The sequence below is a fragment of the Astyanax mexicanus genome, chromosome 20, assembly GCF_023375975.1.
Source record: "Astyanax mexicanus isolate ESR-SI-001 chromosome 20, AstMex3_surface, whole genome shotgun sequence".
NCBI classification, from domain to species: Eukaryota; Metazoa; Chordata; class Actinopteri; order Characiformes; family Acestrorhamphidae; genus Astyanax; species Astyanax mexicanus.
Window position 1 is genome coordinate 22,039,897 of NC_064427.1, and position 20,329 is coordinate 22,060,225.

At 34.7% G+C, this 20,329-nt stretch overlaps 2 protein-coding genes across 2 annotated transcripts in view; one reads left to right on the top strand and one right to left on the bottom strand.

The window, feature by feature from the left end:
* The window catches only part of prnpb (prion protein b), a 103,686-nt gene that overhangs the window by 44,260 nt on the left and 39,097 nt on the right, over positions 1 to 20,329 (top strand). The gene's annotated exons all lie outside the window — the stretch shown is intronic.
* On the bottom strand, positions 61 to 4,625 carry pcna (proliferating cell nuclear antigen). Its single transcript, XM_007254965.4, has 6 exons — positions 4,188 to 4,625; positions 1,912 to 2,009; positions 1,685 to 1,752; positions 1,387 to 1,581; positions 1,153 to 1,276; positions 61 to 552 (listed from the first exon to the last, which is right to left on the bottom strand). Exons 1-6 carry the CDS (start codon positions 4,406 to 4,408, stop codon positions 476 to 478), a joined length of 783 nt encoding a protein of 260 aa, XP_007255027.1. The 5' UTR covers positions 4,409 to 4,625; the 3' UTR covers positions 61 to 475.

Sequence of the window (20,329 nt, forward strand, 5' to 3'; positions counted from 1 at the left end):
TTTCAAGGCGTTTCCTTATGAATTCTTCACATGACAAAAAAAAATCCACTAAACAGAAAATCCATTACAAAAAGATTTTATTAGAGGGCAACAGAATGAAGAGTCCAATTAGCATATTTACAGAAAGACAATTATCTACATATTGGAATGAGAGGAATAAACAGAGTGCTTGTAGGCAGAGGGGAAGAGGGAGAAGGGCTTGGAGGATAAACTGAAAAACCTGAAATACAGACTGGATCTATAGACTGCACCTGAGCACACAATCCACCGTATTACTGCCCCCGGTAAAGACCCTGCAGCCCGTGGGTAATGATGGGAGTTGCTGGGTCATATCTCCAGGATTCTCGTGGTTTGAACAGTCAGTGTTGCGTGGGCTCTAGACATGTGAACCAGCGCTGAGTAAAACACCCCAGAAGCTCTGCAGACAAGTTCTGAATCACAGAGCTGGAGCATCTTCAGTTTCCGAGTGGACGGTTTAGGACGACTCCTCGTCGATCTTGGGAGCCAGGTAGTATTTTACATGACCCATATCTGCGATCTTGTACTCCACCACTGAAACAAATAGACAGCAGGAGCATTAGTAACTGTCTATAGAGTAGCAACTTTCACCAGTGATCAGCCTTTAACCATTATCTACCATGTTAGTTTGGAAAATGTCAGATATTTGCAAACTTAACTTTTAGCTCATCAATAAAAACAAAATACAAACTCCTTTAACCCAACAGCTTTTATATATTTTTCATAAAAAATTTCACTAAAATGAAAAAGTAGTATCAGCTTGACCATAATAAACTAAGTTTATGTAAGAACTGAAAATGTAAAACCATAATTGCCATATTTGAAGTTTAATTTATTTTTTGGCAATAATCACACTAGGTTAAACCCTTTCTATAGAAAATCTTTTGACAGACATGTCAATTTCACTGTGCAAAACTCTTCTACAAAACAGACCTCTGACTATAAATAAATGTATGAATTTGCTAAAATTGATTTTAGTCTCAATTTCCAAATACGCAGAACAATGTTTCCTCATATGTTTTTCTTGACTAATAGCTCTTCCAATAAATTCATAACTTATACTCAGATGTTTGTGAAAAGCTGTTTTAACACTAAACATTATAATCTGTAAATGGAGCTGATTAAGTATCTTACCAAGAGGAATGTCTGCAGACATGCTAAGTGTGACTGTTTTGGACAGGGGTGTGGCCTTGGTGAAGAAGTTGAGGTAGTTCAGAGCAAAAATCAGCTGTACTGGTTCATTCATCTCAATAGTCACCTAAAAAAAACAGACACACAAATTTACATTTCTCCATTACCACAGAGCCTATAAATAATTTAAACAAATAATGGAATATAACTGCTACAGAGCCAGCGAAAAGCACTTACAGCCTCTTCCTCCTTGTCTACATTGCTGGTCTGGGACAGTTTGATGTTGCCGGTGCCGAGCTCACCGCTGGCGGAGAACTTCACTCCATCTTTGGCGCAGGAGATCATGACGGCATCTCCGATCTGTGACAGGTCTCTGCAGATACGGGCGAACTCTCCTGAGGGCATCTTCACCACACAGCTGTACTCCTGCTCCTAAAAGCATAAATGAAAACCAAGACAGTTTAAATAAAACTAGCTAATGAGTGAACATGAGTTATGAAGCCCCACCCTGAACCAAAGAGCAGTGAAAACTTACTGGAATTCCAAGCTGCTCCACATCCAAGTCCATCAGCTTCATTTCATAATCAGAGACTTTCTCCTGATCTGAAGACAATAATATACATAACATTAGTAAAGTAACTCACCAAGAGAATCAATTACTAATAAGAACATCATATCATAATACATGTATGAACTAAAGTAAATATGCTTACATCTAGAAAAATCATTGTTTAAATAAAGCTAAAACTAAACTTTACTCACTGAGCGTCTCAAACACCAGAGCCAGAGAGTCAGCGTTGTCCTCCGCCCGCAGAGTAATGATGTCCTCATTTCCAGCACACTTCAGGATCTTTGACATACTGGAAAAAACAGTAAGCTCATGGTTAGACGACAACAAACAAAACAGAACAATTAGCAAAATACTTTTATATAAAATTATGTAAATAAGTTTTTTTTAATTAACAGTTTATCTAAATATTAACCTTAACTGTTTTCATAGTGTGAGGCTGAAAAGACAAAATACATAAATTAAAATATCACCTAAACAGTGTTTATATTAGGACCTAGATATAAAAATTCTTTATTAATACACATGCATATCTGTATACATTCACACTTCGAATATAATATACTAGTACAATATGAGGGGGAAATGAAATATGCCGCATTCTGTAAGTATTTGTATAATTATACATCTACAGTAAAAAAAAAAATTCACACACTTGAACAATTTCTGTGAGGATTTTCACATTTTGTTATGCTTTAACACTTTTACACACATGAACACCCTGTATGAATTCAATACATTATTTATCCACATTTCAATATGTACTAATACGTTTTAAATTATTTATAAAATGTTATCAAACCCATATAATCTCGATTAGCTTCCTCAGTTAGCCTCCTTCTCCCCACCTCCCCGCCTTTCCCGCCAAACGACGAGGGGAGCGCGCGAAAGTGACGTCATGACGTCACAAGCAGAGCGAGATAACTTCATATAACAATAGTTTATTATTTTTCTCCGTCAGTTTTAAACGGTTTTATTGGTTACTATGACTTATATTTTATGTTATTAATACGTGTTAAACGTTAAGCGGGTTGTGTAATTATTAGATATTTATTAGATAACACTGCGCAGGCGGATAAATGGCGCGCGATGGTGGATTACCCGGGCATGTACGAACATGTCTGTACTCTATTTAATAAAGCAGATATTCTTCAAAATAACAGCCAATAAGTGTTTAAAAACAAATTAATGTGGATTAAATACAATAAAACGCTCTCTTTCATCGATAACAATCGTGTTACAGGCGTCAAATTCTCTGCAAGTCTGGCTTGTTGGAATTATCCGTTCCACCTTAAATGGCGCAGCATTTCCTATTCTGGCGCCACAGACTAGTTTCAGACTTTTCTTTATACGAGCATTTATTCTTTTGTATAACAAAAAAAATTAAGATTTTAACTAATAATTTGACGTATAACGTTACATGCCAGCTTGCAATCGAAATGTTCGCTTATCATCAATCTGACCTATTCAATATATTTATCCTAAAGAAGCCCTAAAACCACTAACTTAAACCACCATTTAAAGAGGACTGACCGATTCTAACAATAAGCAAGTTTCAAGTTAGTTCTGATTTATTTTCGACTTTTTGTAGGGCCGTCATTGAACAAAAAGTACAATTAAACATATTTAACCAAATATTTTAACTACACTTATAAAACACAGGCCTGAAATACAATGTATATAAAACGAATAAACTACTCTACTACGTTTTAAGAACTCAATTATGGCTAAAACTATGGTTTTACATGAAAAAAATCTTAGATAATTATTTTTTTCTCCAAGGTGTAGTTTTTAACCCGAGACCTTACAACACAGTATATGCTGAGTAGCTGCCACAAAAACTACAACACCCATGATCCTCTTTGTGAGGTCAACTCTGGCGCCAGAATAGAACAGCTGCATTTTTTAGTTAACCGAGCTAAGGAAGAAAGAAGTAACGTTCTATTTGAACAATAAGCACGTTTTAAGATGGTTCCCAATGAACTATGGTACTTCTATAACTGTCTAGGACTGTTATTAATAAAAAAACAAATTTGCACAACATTACATTTAAAGTACAATTAAATGGCTACTTAACCCATTTTTTAAGATCTACATTTATACAGAGACATTAACGAGTAATATGCATGTAAAATGAATAACTTTTTAGAAATTGTATTTAAGATAATCATAACTCCTGCAGTTGTAGTTTCTATTCGATGACTTTACAATGCAGTGTATGGTGAGTAGCCGGCAGAAAAAACTACAACACCCATCATGCTCTTTGTGCGAGGCTGAACAACTCTGGCGCCAGAATGGAACAGCTGCACATTTTAAGGTGGAACGGACATTTACACAATGTTCAAACTGCATGTTGTAATCACGTTTATTGCAATAACGTTACACAAATGTTGTTAAAGTGTTACGCAATGTCATGCACTGACTCAGTACCTGACTGGTCTCAGGGCAGTAGTTAGACGTTAGATGGTACCTGCTGAGGTTGACCCCCATGGCGAGGTTCCTGTCGCAGCGGTAGGAGTCGAAGCCGTCGCTGCGGAGGGTGAGCTGCACCAGAGACACGTGGGACGAGTCCATGCTCTGCAGGGAGATCCCGGAGGAGCTCACGTCCCAGCAGGCCTCGGTGATCAGGTCCTTCAGAGCCTCCAGCACCTTCTTCAGGATGGAGCCCTGCACAAGTCTTGCCTCGAACATCGTGCTGTTTGTTTGGTTGTTTACGGACACAGAGGAAAAATAAGAGCAGCTCCCTGTAGCTTCAGTTAGTGCTTATAAAAATCAGAGCAGCAGATCTGATTTATCAGCTACAATCAATATAAATGATCTACTAAGAGCTGAACAAAGTTCGAGAGGATGCTGTCAGTCCTCCTGCTCCACGAGGCTCCGAAAGTGCGTCTCCTGCGCGCGCTTTCCGTGCACTTTTGATGGCTGCGGACCGGCCCACGCAACTTCCTCCCCGAAACTCCGCCTCGGTCAAAAACTAAAGTAGCGCATTTCAGCCGCGCTGCCACGCGATGGCGCTGTTTTCCCATTTAACCACAGGAAGATATAGTGGATGACCTAAACGAAAGGAAATATAATCACTAATTTGCACTATTTTGTACTACTAATTTTGTTTTATAAATACATAACATAATAATTCATTTATATATAAATAATCTGAAATATATATATATTGTAATGTTTGAGGTGAATATGAAATGTTGTAATAATAATACTTTCTACCCCTCAATATGTTTTCTTTTTAACCAAATATTGTTGTACACACCTTGCATTTTTGTTAACAAATTAAATAGAAAAAAAACAATAAAAAATAAGTATGGATTTTTGTTTTTATTGCACATCACAGTTGTTAATAAATAGATAAATAATACATTAAATTATAGAAACTATACTAAAATGATTATACACACACGTGCAGTGCTTTTTATTATTCCTTTTATTCTTTCTTTCTTTCCTTTTTTATTTCTTCATTTATTTAGTTTGTTATTTTTGTATATTTCTGCCTAAAACGCAAGAGTTGTTTCCTAGTTACCTATTACATAAAGGGGAGTTTTAAGAATGAAAATTAAAGGACAAATAATAACAAATTTGTATTTTGCATAGATTTAATGTTGACTTTAAGACATGAAATAATATAGTTTTTGTTTGATGTGAAAATACGTTTTTCTCAATACGTTTTCTTTTATAGTCAAAGGTTGTTTATCAGGCTACTGATGTATGCCTACAAAAACATACAATAATGTTTTAAAAAACTATAAATATTTTAAAATCTCTTAACATCTCATGCCAGCAGACAAACCAATATATATTTATTTACATTATTATTATTTTTTCTCCCTACCCTCTGTCCTATATAATGTTTATTTGAGGAAATATGTTTGTTTCTGTAAAACAGATCTGTTATAATGATTAATTATAGAATTGATAAAAAATATCTATTAAAAACTCTTTGGTGCCGCTTAACTCCGCCCCCTACATCCACGGGCCCCAAAATGTGCTTTTTGCGCGCGCTTTTCGATGTTATGACGTAACTTCCTTTCCCCTGTGGCTCCGCCTGCAGGATCAGGCAGCGTGTAATTCTGCTGCGCGGCCACGCGGTGTCGCTGTTTCTCAACAATTCAATTTTCACGCCGAGATCTAGCAAAGAGACTTAACCATAACATACAAAATAAAATATAGTGTTTTATTCTCCTTACTTAAAATTTTTAAAATATTACTTAAAATAACTGTTTTTAATTATTTAGTAACATTTTAGTAAAATATAACCGTTTATAAATAATTATTGTTGTATCTTTTAATTCCTAATAGTTACTGTTTGAGATCGTAAGTTGATTACAGTTTTAACTTAATGTTAGTAAAGTCTGATTAATGTTTAAAATATTTTAAATGGGCAGTGTAATCTAGCTAATTAAATTTTAACCAGTCAGTTATCATTAGTGTAGTTATACATCTTGGTCAGCGCTCTTATCACATTTACAGACGTTACAATACACAATCTTACGACGATAAGCTATTATAATTTTCATGAGTAATTATAAGTAATTATAGCATGGCTTGAGTTTATAAGCAGACATTACAGATTTTTAAATATATTTTTAGATATTTATTTATTTTTGTTATTTTGTTGTAATTGGTCAGACTGTGCTCTGGCCTGCAGGACCATTTTTGAACACTTGGGGGCGTCCTATTGTGTGTCATTTTACTTTAAAAGTGAAAATGAATATTTAATTAAATTTGATCGGACCAAATGCAGAATAAAAATACAGAGACAAATATACAACAATATATAGACATATACTATGGACAAAGAAATATACAATATATTAAATTAATGCATTTATTCAGCTACTGTACTCGCAATAAGTTGCACACTTTCCTGACACTGATGTAGAATGATGGAGCTCCATTTGTAACCCTCAAAGTTTGTGTGTTATTCCTTATAACTCCAAGTCTCTTCTTCTGATGGGTGGAAAAATGGTCGGGTTACAAAGTTAAAGGAAAACTCTGTTTATTTCACACCGTACGGCTCTGGACAGTAACATTAGCATAAGCCAGCTAACACTCTTTTTCTCCCTCTTCCTCTGTGTGTGTCTGTAGGTCTCGCTCTGAGGGTATGTGTCTGTGGGTGTGTGTGTGTGTGTGTGTGGGTGGGTGTGTGTCCCTTAATTACTCCCCCCTGGAAAGTCTGGCCTTAGGAACTAAACATCACAGTTGTAATATTATGCTACAGGAATTATTATAACAGTTGTACATTATCACCTCACATTTTAACTTTAATATTTTAACTACTATTTTTAAACTATAATATAAACACTAACTTATAATGAACTAAATATACAAATTATTTCCCTCTCACACATTCAATGCTTTTGTGAGAAGTTGGGAACACTCTTGTCACTGCACTGAACGCAATCAAATCCTCACAGCAATGCTAATTAAATGCCACATTTCAGAGTCCTATAAAACCAGCAAATCAAATCGTTATCCAATGGCACTAACAAAGTCTTGAAGAACACATTCTATACTATTATTGACATGAGTATCAAGTGATTTTACTGTATCATTTTGGAGTAATTGAATACCAGACTTAGGAAAAATTTCTGTTCGGTTGTGCATAAACCAGATTTTAAGGTCCCATAAAACCAGCAAATTAAATTGTTATCCAATGCCACCAAGACAGTCTTGAAGAACACATTGCAAACTATTAATGACATGAGTAACAAATGATATTACTGTATCATTCTGGAGTAATTGGATACCAAGCTTAGGAAAAATGTCTGTTCGGTTGTGCACAAACCAGATTTTAAGGTCCCATAAAACCAGCAAATTAAATTGTTATCCAATGCCACCAAGACAGTCTTGAAGAACACATTCCATACTATTAATGACATGAGTAACAAATGATATTACTGTATCATTCTGGAGTAATTGAATACCAAACCTAGGAAAAATGTCTATTCGGTTGTGCATAAACCACATTTCAGAGTCCTAGAAAACCAGCAAATCAAATTGTTATCCAATGGCACTAACAAAGGCTTGGAAAACACATTCTATACTATTAATAACATATGTATCAAGTGATTTTACTGTACCATTTTGGAGTAATTAAATATCAAACATACGTAAAATGTTAATTCACTTTTGCATGAACCAGATTTCAGAGTCCTATAAAACCAAGTCAAAAACAAGTCAAATTGTTATCCAATGCCACTGAGACAGCCTTAAAGAAGACATTTCATACTATGCATGACATGAGTAACAAAGAATATTACTGTATCATTTTGGAGTAATTGGATACCAAACTTAGGAAAAAATTCTATTTGGTTGTGCATAAACTAGATTTGGGAGTCCTATAAAACCAGCAAATCAAATTGTTATCCAATGCCACTGAGATAGGCTTAAAGAAGACATTTCATACTATGCATGACATGAGTAACAAAGAATATTACTGTATCATTTTGGAGTAATTGGATACCAAACCTAGGAAAAATTTATCTTTGGTTGTGCATAAACCAGATTTCGGAGTCCTATAAAACCAGCAAATCAAATTGTTATCCAATGCCACTGAGATAGGCTTAAAGAAGACATTTCATACTATGCATGACATGAGTAACAAAGAATATTACTGTATCATTTTGGAGTAATTGGATACCAAACCTAGGAAAAATGTATATTCGGTTGTTCATAAACCAGATTTCGGAGTCCTATAAAACCAGCAAATCAAATTGTTATCCAATGCCACCAATACAGCCTTAAATAACACATTCCATGTTATTAATGACATGAGTAACATAGAATATTACTGTATAATTTTGGAGTAATTGGATACCAAACTTAGGAAAACATTCTATTTGGTTGTGCATAAACTAGATTTGGGAGTCCTATAAAACCAGCAAATCAAATTGTTATCCAATGCGACTAAGACATTCTTGAAGAACACATACATACTATTAGTGACGTGAGTAACAAAGGATATTACTGTATCATTATGGAGTAATTGGATACCAAACCTAGGAAAAATGTATCTTTGGTTGTGCATAAACCGGATTTCGGAGTCCTATAAAACCAGTTTGTTATCCAAAGCCACTGAGACAGCCTTAAAGAAGACATTCCATAGTATGCATGACATGAGTATCAAGTGATTTTACTGTATCATTTTGGAGTAATTGGATACCAAACATAGGAAAAATGTATATTCGGTTGTGCATAAACCAGATTTCAGAGTCCTATAAAACCAGCAAATCCAAATGTTATCCAATACCACCAAGACAGCCTTAAAGAACACATTCCATGTTATTAATGACATGAGTAACAAAGAACATTACTGTATCATTTTGGAGTAATTGGATACCAAACATAGAAAAAAATTATATTCGGTTGTGCATAAACCAGATTTGGGAGTCCCATAAAACCAGCAAATCAAATTGTTATTCAATGCCTTTGAGACAGTCTTGAAGAACACATTCTATACTATTATTGACATGAGTAACAAGTGATATTACTGTATCATTTTGGAATAATTGGATTCCAAACTTAGAAAAAATGTCTATTCGGTTGTGCATAAACCAGATTTTAAGATCCCATAAAACCAGCAAATCAAATTGTTATCCAATGGCACAGCCTTAAAGAACACATTCCTTACTGTTAATCACATGAATAACGAAGGATATTACTGTATCATTTTGGAGTAATTGGATACCAAGCTCAGGAAAAATGTCTATTCGGTTGTGGAAAAACATGATTTCGGAGTCCTATAAAACCAGCAAATTAAATTGTTATCAAATGATACCAAGACAGTTTTGAAGAACACATTCCATACTATTAATGACATGAGTAACAAGTGATTTTACTGTACCATTTTGGAGTAATTAAATATCAAAAATACGAAAAATGTTGATTCACTTTTGCATAAACCAGATTTCAGTCCTACAAACCATTAAAACAAATTGTTATCCAATGCCACTGATAAAGTCTTGAAACGCACATTCTATACTATTATTGACATGAGTATCAAGTGATTTTACTGTATCATTTTGAAATAATTGGATACCAAGCTTAGGAAAAATGTCTATTCAGTTGTGAAAAAACCTGATTTCAGAGTCCTATAAAACCAGCAAATTAAATTGTTATCCAATGCCACCAAGACAGTCTTGAAAAACACATTCCAAACTATTAATGACTTGAGTAACAAATGATATTACTGTATCATTCTGGAGTAATTGGATACCAAACTTAGGAAAAATGTCTATTCGGTTGGGCATAAACCACATTTCAGGGTCCTAGAAAACCAGCAAATCAAATTGTTATCCAATGGCACTAACAAAGGCTTGGAAAACACATTCTATACTATTAATAACATATGTATCAAGTGATTTTACTGTACCATTTTGGAGTAATTAAATATCAAACATACGAAAAATGTTAATTCACTTTTGCATGAACCAGATTTCAGAGTCCTATAAAACCAGCAAGTCAAATTGTTATCCAATGCCACTGAGACAGCCTTAAAGAAGACATTTCATACTATGCATGACATGAGTAACAAAGAATATTACTTTCATTTTAGAGTAATTGGATACCAAACCTAGGAAAAATGTATATTCAGTTGTTCATAAACCAGATTTCAGAGTCCTATAAAACCAGCAAATCAAATTGTTATCCAATGCCACCAATACAGCCTTAAATAACACATTCCATGTTATTAATGACGTGAGTAACAAAGAATATTACTGTATAATTTTGGAGTAATTGGATACCAAACTTAGGAAAAAATTCTATTTGGTTGTGCATAAACTAGATTTGGGAGTCCTATAAAACCAGCAAATCAAATTTTTATCCAATGCCACTGAGACAGCCTTAAAGAAGACATTTCATACTATGCATGACATGAGTAACAAAGAATATTACTGTATCATTTTAGAGTAATTGGATACCAAACCTAGGAAAAATGTATATTCGGTTGTTCATAAACCAGATTTCGGAGTTCTATAAAACCAGCAAATCAAATTGTTATCCAATGCCACCAATACAGCCTTAAATAACACATGCCATGTTATTAATGACATGAGTAACATAGAATATTACTGTATATTACTGTATAATTTTGGAGTAATTGGATACCAAACTTAGGAAAAAATTCTATTTGGTTGTGCATAAACTAGATTTGGGAGTCCTATAAAACCAGCAAGTCAAATTGTTATCCAATGCCACTGAGACAGCCTTAAAGAAGACATTTCATACTATGCATGACATGAGTAACAAAGAATATTACTGTATCATTTTAGAGTAATTGGATACCAAACCTAGGAAAAATGTATATTCAGTTGTTCATAAACCAGATTTCGGAGTCCTATAAAACCAGCAAATCAAATTGTTATCCAATGCCACCAATACAGCCTTAAATAACACATTCCATGTTATTAATGACGTGAGTAACAAAGAATATTACTGTATAATTTTGGAGTAATTGGATACCAAACTTAGGAAAAAATTCTATTTGGTTGTGCATAAACTAGATTTGGGAGTCCTATAAAACCAGCAAATCAAATTGTTATCCAATGCCACTGAGACAGCCTTAAAGAAGACATTTCATACTATGCATGACATGAGTAACAAAGAATATTACTGTATCATTTTAGAGTAATTGGATACCAAACCTAGGAAAAATGTATCTTTGGTTGTGCATAAACCGGATTTCGGAGTCCTATAAAACCAGTAAGTCAAATTGTTATCCAATGCCACTGAGACAGCCTTAAAGAAGACATTCCATAGTATGCATGACATGAGTATCAAGTGATTTTACTGTATCATTTTGGAGTACTTGGATACCAAACATAGAAAAAAATTATATTCGGTTGTACATAAACCAGATTTGGGAGTCCCATAAAACCAGCAAATCAAATTGTTATTCAATGCCTTTGAGACAGTCTTGAAGAACACATTCTATACTATTATTGACATGAGTAACAAGTGATATTACTGTATCAATTTGGAGTAATTGGATACCAAACTTAGAAAAAATGTCTATTCGGTTGTGCATAAACCAGATTTTAAGGTCCCATAAAACCAGCAAATCAAATTTTTATCCAATTCCACTGAGACAGTCTTGCAGAACACATTCTATACTATTATTGACATGAGTAACAAGTGATATTACTGTATCATTTTGGAATAATTGGATACCAAACTTAGAAAAAATGTCTATTCGGTTGTGCATAAACCAGATTTTAAGATCCCATAAAACCAGCAAATCAAATTGTTATCCAATGGCACAGCCTTAAAGAACACATTCCTTACTGTTAATTACATGAATAACGAAGGATATTACTGTATCATTTTGGAGTAATTGGATACCAAGCTCAGGAAAAAATGTCTATTCGGTTGTGGAAAAACATGATTTCGGAGTCCTATAAAACCAGCAAATTAAATTGTTATCAAATGATACCAAGACCGTTTTGAAGAACACATTCCATACTATTAATGACATGAGTAACAAAGAATATTACTGTATGATTTTGGATGAATTAGATGCCAAACTTTAAAAAAAATGTCTATTTGGTTGTGAATAAACCAGATTTCGGGGTCCTATAAAACTAGTATGGAATGTGTTTATCAAGAAGTTCCATTGGATAACAATTTGATTATAGGACTCCAAAATCTGGTTTATGCACAACTGAACAGGCATTTTTTCCTAAATTTGCTATCCAATTACTCCAAAATGACACAGTAATATCACTTGTGACTAATGTTCTAGGTAGATTGGAATATTTTCTTCAAGACTAGTTTGGTTTTATTAGACAACAATTTGATTTACTGGTTTTATAGGATTTGGTTTATGCACAAACGAATAGACATTTTTCCTATGTTTGGTATTCAATTATTCCAAAATGATACAGTAATATGACTCGATACTCATAACATTAATAGTATAGAATGTGTTTTTCAAGACCTTGTTAGTGGCATTGGATAACAATTTGATTTACTGGTTCTATAGGACTCTGAAATCTGGTTTATGCACAACCGAATAGACATTTTTCCTTAGTTTGGTATTCAATTATTCCAAAATTATACAGTAATATTCTTTGTTACTCATGTCATTAATAGTATGGAATGTGTTCTTCAAAACTGTCTTGGTATCATTTGATAACAATTTAATTTGCTGGTTTTATAGGACTCCGAAATCATGTTTTTCCACAACCGAATAGACATTTTTCCTGAGCTTGGTATCCAATTACTCCAAAATGATACAGTAATATCCTTCGTTATTCATGTGATTAACAGTAAGGAATGTGTTCTTTAAGGCTGTGCCATTGGATAACAATTTGATTTGCTGGTTTTATGGGATCTTAAAATCTGGTTTATGCACAACCGAATAGACATTTTTTCTAAGTTTGGTATCCAATTATTCCAAAATGATACAGTAATATCACTTGTTACTCATGTCAATAATAGTATAGAATGTGTTCTGCAAGACTGTCTCAGTGGAATTGGATAAAAATTGGATTTGCTGGTTTTATGGGACTCCGAAATCATGTTTTTCCACAACCGAATAGACATTTTTCCTGAGCTTGGTATCCAATTACTCCAAAATGATACAGTAATATCCTTCGTTATTCATGTGATTAACAGTAAGGAATGTGTTCTTTAAGGCTGTGCCATTGGATAACAATTTGATTTGCTGGTTTTATGGGATCTTAAAATCTGGTTTATGCACAACCGAATAGACATTTTTTCTAAGTTTGGTATCCAATTATTCCAAAATGATACAGTAATATCACTTGTTACTCATGTCAATAATAGTATAGAATGTGTTCTGCAAGACTGTCTCAGTGGAATTGGATAAAAATTGGATTTGCTGGTTTTATGGGACCTTAAAATCTGGTTTATGCACAACCGAATAGACATTTTTTCTAAGTTTGGTATCCAATTACTCCAAAATGATACAGTAATATCATTTGTTACTCATGTCAATAATAGTATAGAATGTGTTCTTCAAGACTGTCTCAAAGGCATTGAATAACAATTTGATTTGCTGGTTTTATAGGACTCCGAAATCTGGTTTATGCACAACCGAATATAATTTTTTTCTATGTTTGGTATCCAAGTACTCCAAAATGATACAGTAAAATCACTTGATACTCATGTCATGCATACTATGGAATGTCTTCTTTAAGGCTGTCTCAGTGGCATTGGATAACAATTTGACTTACTGGTTTTATAGGACTCCGAAATCTGGTTTATGAACAACTGAATATACATTTTTCTTAGGTTTGGTATCCAATTACTCTAAAATGATACAGTAATATTCTTTGTTACTCATGTCATGCATAGTATGAAATGTCTTCTTTAAGGCTGTCTCAGTGGCATTGGATAACAATTTGATTTGCTGGTTTTATAGGACTCCCAAATCTAGTTTATGCACAACCAAATAGAATTTTTTCCTAAGTTTGGTATCCAATTACTCCAAAATTATACAGTAATATTCTATGTTACTCATGTCATTAATAACATGGAATGTGTTATTTAAGGCTGTATTGGTGGCATTGGATAACAATTTGATTTGCTGGTTTTATAGGACTCCGAAATCTGGTTTATGAACAACTGAATATACATTTTTCCTAGGTTTGGTATCCAATTACTCTAAAATGATACAGTAATATTCTTTGTTACTCATGTCATTCATAGTATGAAATGTCTTCTTTAAGGCTGTCTCAGTGGCATTGGATAACAATTTGACTTGCTGGTTTTATAGGACTCCCAAATCTAGTTTATGCACAACCAAATAGAATTTTTTCCTAAGTTTGGTATCCAATTACTCCAAAATTATACAGTAATATTCTATGTTACTCATGTCATTAATAACATGGAATGTGTTATTTAAGGCTGTATTGGTGGCATTGGATAACAATTTGATTTGCTGGTTTTATAGGACTCCGAAATCTGGTTTATGAACAACCGAATATACATTTTTCCTAGGTTTGGTATCCAATTACTCCAAAATGATACAGTAATATTCTTTGTTACTCATGTCATGCGTAGTATGAAATGTCTTCTTTAAGCCTATCTCAGTGGCATTGGATAACAATTTGATTTGCTGGTTTTATAGGACTCTGAAATCTGGTTCATGCAAAAGTGAATTAACATTTTTCGTATGTTTGATATTTAATTACTCCAAAATGGTACAGTAAAATCACTTGATACATATGTTATTAATAGTATAGAATGTGTTTTCCAAGCCTTTGTTAGTGCCATTGGATAACAATTTGATTTGCTGGTTTTCTAGGACTCTGAAATGTGGTTTATGCACAACCGAATAGACATTTTTCCTAAGTTTGGTATTCAATTACTCCAGAATGATACAGTAATATCATTTGTTACTCATGTCATTAATAGTATGGAATGTGATTTTCAAGAATGTCTTGGTGGCATTGGATAACAATTTAATATGCTGGTTTTATGGGACCTTAAAATCTGGTTTGTGCACAACCGAACAGACATTTTTCCTAAGCTTGGTATCCAATTACTCCAGAATGATACAGTAATATCATTTGTTACTCATGTCATTAATAGTTTGCAATGTGTTCTTCAAGACTGTCTTGGTGGCATTGGATAACAATTTAATTTGCTGGTTTTATGGGACCTTAAAATCTGGTTTATGCACAACCGAACAGAAATTTTTCCTAAGTCTGGTATTCAATTACTCCAAAATGATACAGTAAAATCACTTGATACTCATGTCAATAATAGTATAGAATGTGTTCTTCAAGACTTTGTTAGTGCCATTGGATAACGGTTTGATTTGCTGGTTTTATAGGACTCTGAAATGTGGTTTATGCACAACCGAATAGACATTTTTTCCAAGTTTGGTATCCAATTATTTCAAAATGATACAGTAAAATCACTTGATACTCATGTCAATAATAGTATAGAATGTGCTTTTCAAGACTTTATCAGTGGCATTGGATAACAATTTGTTTTAATGGTTTGTAGGACTGAAATCTGGTTTATGCAAAAGTGAATCAACATTTTTCGTATGTTTGATATTTAATTACTCCAAAATGGTACAGTAAAATCACTTGTTACTCATGTCATTAATAGTATGGAATGTGTTTTTCAAGACTGTCTTGGTGGCATTGGATAACAATTTGATTTGCTGGTTTTATAGGACTCTGAAATGTGGTTTTATGCACAACCGAATAGACATTTTTCCTATGTTTGGTATTCAATTACTCCAGAATGATACAGTAATATCACTTGTTACTCATGTCATTAATAGAATGGAATGTTTTCTTCAAGACTTTCTTGGTTTCATTGGATAACAATTTGATTTGAAGGTTTTATAGGACACCGAAATCTGGTTTATGCACAACCGAATATACATTTTTCCTAAGTTTGGTATTCATTTACTCCAAAATGATACTGTACAATCTGTATACATGCATGACATAAATAGTATGGAAGGTATTCTTTAAGGATTTCATGTTCTGATTTAAGAAGAATTAGATTTTCTTTTAGATTTATAGCACTCCGAAATCCCTTTTATACAAAACCGAATAGATAGTTTTGGTATTCAATTACTCAAAAATGATACAGTAATATCACTTCAAACATATATCTGGGATACATGAGAATAAGATCTTTAAGAATTTAGGGATGTGATTTCATAACAATTTGATTTACTTATTTAATAACACTCCAAACCTTTTCAAAACGTTACACTGTTCTACAGATAAGAAGTGGTCTTTCTGGTGTATATTTGTGGATTAGATCTCTTTAAATCATTTTTATTTAGGTGTAAAACTAGTTTCTGTTCCATTTTAAGTCTCTGCACGAGAAGCGCCAGTCTCCGCTCCTCCGGGTGCGCTGTGCACGCTGCTACAGTAAAACACGGTTTAGACGCGCACTTCAGTTTTCGGTGTAGATAGCGCGACCGAGCGTTTTCTAAGTGCAGATGGCGTGACCGCGGTATAAAAACGTCCCAATATTTGTGTTTCTCACATTTTCACACAGTTTTACAGTTATGTGCTGAACTCGTTGCTCTCTATACAGAAGAGTTTGTAATAATAATGTTTTTGGCGGTATCATCCAGCCCTGCGCGGCACCGCAGATTCCCCACACGGAGCTGGAATTTCCCGGCGACTGTAAACAGGCTGCTGGGAGATCCGGCGACGTCATGCTTCAGCTTTTCCACCCGGAGTGAATTACAGCCTCCTCAGACACTCAGAGAGAAGTAGGATCAACAGCAGATCGACCGACCGGCTGCACACGGCTGATGAAACCGAGGGTCAATAAACTCGAACACATTATTAACTTTTTCCTAAAGATGAACTACATCTTAGTTCATTTACTTACGTTTGTATTTTGCTCATAAATGGCCTCAAATGGAATTTATTAGCGAAGACTTGTTGGTGCTTCCTTACTTTACCTCAGAAGCTTAGAGGCTAATGTAGCTAACAAATACTGGAAGCTAATAAACCCACCAATAATCTCTAGAGCTAGGGCGCTCATGTAGCAAACAGTTGGATGGTAAGGTGGTTGCTATGGTAACAGGTTGCCGCTACAGTATTGCTAGACTCTTCCTTGGGCTTGTGTTGTGTCTTCTTGTTTCTTGTGGACTCCTCTTTGGGTGTTCTTGGAAGGCTGTTGTTTCTTGAAATATAACTCAGTACACACTGTCTTCTTAACCGGAATAAATATTTATTTCAATCAGAAGCAAAGTGTGGGAGAGAGCTCCTCCGAACAAGAAGTGGTGGACATCCATAGTACAGAAATACACCTCACTTGCTAGGTGGTTGCTAAGGTGTTGCTATTTGTTATGCTATTACCTTTGTCTAAATGTTGGTACAAAGCACAAACGTCTTTATATTGTTTTAATAAGGCTAATGTAGGTAAAAAATACTGTAAGATAATACCCACCAATAATCTCTAGAGCTAGAACGCTAATGTAGCTAACAAGCAGTATGGATGGATGGATGGATGGATGGATGCTTTATTTATCCCGAAATAAATTTAGGACAACTAAAGAGTGCAGAAAAAAGCTGCAAAAGCTACTAGTATGACTGCAGCTCAGTAGTGTTCCTGTGAAACTTTTGATTGGTTGCTAAAGTGTTGCTAAGGTGTCACTACGGTGTCAAACGTACATTGCTTGGTGCTTGCTAAGATGTTACTAGGTGGGTACTAAGATGTTGCTATGGTATAGGAGTTGGATGCTAAGGTGCTGATAAGTGGCTGTGAAGATGTTGCTATGATATAGATGTCGGCTACTAAGAAGTGGCAAGGTGGTTGCAAAAGTGTTGCTGAAATTTAACTGTTGGTTCCTATGGTAACAGGTTGCTGCAAAAGTGCTGGTAGTCTGTTGCTAAGGTCTTGCTAGGTGGCAGCTAAAGTGTTGCTATGTTTTACACACTAATATTTAACTAAATGTTGGATTACACAAACAATTATCTAAATGGTGGAAAGCTTTGGATGTAGTTCGGCATTTGACGTGTTAGCAACACCTTAGTAACTACCTGTATTACCTTAGTGACTGCCTAGCAACACCTTACCAATGACCACAGATATGATAGCAACCACCTATCAACAGCTTAGCAAAACCTAAGCAAGCACCTGCAATATTATAGCAACAAATTAACAACACCTTATCAAATAATCAGTAAACCATAGCAACATAGCACCAAATAAGCAACAACCTGGGATTCCATAGGAACTATTTTCAGCATTAATAGCACACTTTTTGAAGCCGATTTAAAGTTTATTATCAAACTTGTTATCACTGTGGTTATAATCTATATTAATGATGCAGAACAAGAATATCCAACACAAAGTAAACAAACTTTAAGAACCACAGTGTTTATGCTCATACACAGTTTTTGCTTTCACCAGATAATCACTGTTACTTACTTTACATGCTAGTTGTGTTAATGTTATGGCAGATCAGTTTAAATCTGAGTTATCTGCAGTAATTATGCAGTAATATAATACAAAATATTAATGTTGGGTGAGAAACTGCACATTGTTAGACGCTGTAAAGTGAGACAGGATATACCGAACTGCAGCCAGACAATGAGCGAGGCAGCACAGGAAGTGAGGTCGTAGGATTTGGTGTTTGTGTGTGTGTGGGGGGGAGTGTGGGGTGTGTATGTGGTGCGGGGGGGGGGTGGGGGGGGGGGTTTGGTGGCGGACGTCTGACCTCTGTTTCTGAAAATAACCTGAGATCAGCAGTGTATGTGGAGGATTGGATTGGAGCTATATAAATGTGTCTGACTGCAGTTCAGCAGCTCTGCTGTTTTATATGTAGAGCTGTTAAACTCTAATTACTGCTCAGCATCTGTAATTACACTGTAATAATCTACACTTATTACAGAGCACAGCAGCTCCCTCACTGACTCAACCCACATACATCACTTTAAACATAGGATATTCCAGTGATATATTACCTCCACTCACGTATTCTAACATTTCACACATCATAATATACACAGTACCAGTCAAACGTTTGGATTTTTCCCCTACACTGTAAATGAACAGTGAATGAATCCAGACTATGAAGGAATTCTGTTTAAGGAATCATGTAGTAACTTAAAAGGGTTTAACAAACTCAAATAATCTGTGAAGCATGTAGGTGCTCTTATCTTTAGTGATGTTAACTTGGAGTTTCTGAGGCTGGTAACTCTGGTGAACTTATCCTGTACAACAGAGAAAACTCTTGCTCTTCCTTTCCTGGGGCAGTCATGATGAGTGCCAGTTCCATCATTATAGTGTTTTTCATGGTTTTTGCGGTGACTGCACTTGAGGATACGTTCAAAGTTCTTAAAATGTTTCGGATTGATGGAACTGATGGCATTTTTTAGTAATTTTCTTCTTTACTCAGTTGAGTAGTTCTTGCCATAATATGGATTATACCATTACTCAAATAGAGCTATGCACTGTATACCAACTTTACCTCTTTACGACTTTACAACTGATGCTCTCAAACACATTAAGAGGCAAAGAATTCAAGTAATTAACTCTTGACAAGTTCAGCACAGCTGTTAACTGAAAGCCTGAATTCCAGTTGACTCTACCTCATAAAGCTGACTGAGAAAATGCAGATGTGCAAAACTGTCATCTAAGCAAGAGGTGCTACTTTAAAGAATGTAAAATATAAAACATATTCTGGTTTGTTTTACACTTATATGTTTACTTAACTCAATTTTTGCCCATTGTTTGACTGATTTTAGTATTCATTTACAATACATAAAATTTTAAAATAATGAAAAAAAAAACCCCACTGAATTTAAGGTGTGTTTAAAATATTTGGACTGGTACTGTATTGCAGCCATTTTATGGATTGAATCAGGGAGTGACTAGCTAGCTAATTAGCACTAACACAGCACAGTCCGTATCAGAAAAAAATGTTTGGTTGGCTAGTATCCTATGCAGAGGATTATATTAGAGTATCTTACAAAAGCTAGCTTGTCCAATTCTGACATGTTGCCTTGTCAGTGAGCGACACTAAGTTTCTGGTTGTGTGTGATGTTTACGCCATGTCTTATTCCATGAGATTATTGGCTGGTTGCAAAGCAAAAATCTGATTCTTGTCTGGTTCATCTGACTAACCAAGTTCATGTAAAGGTG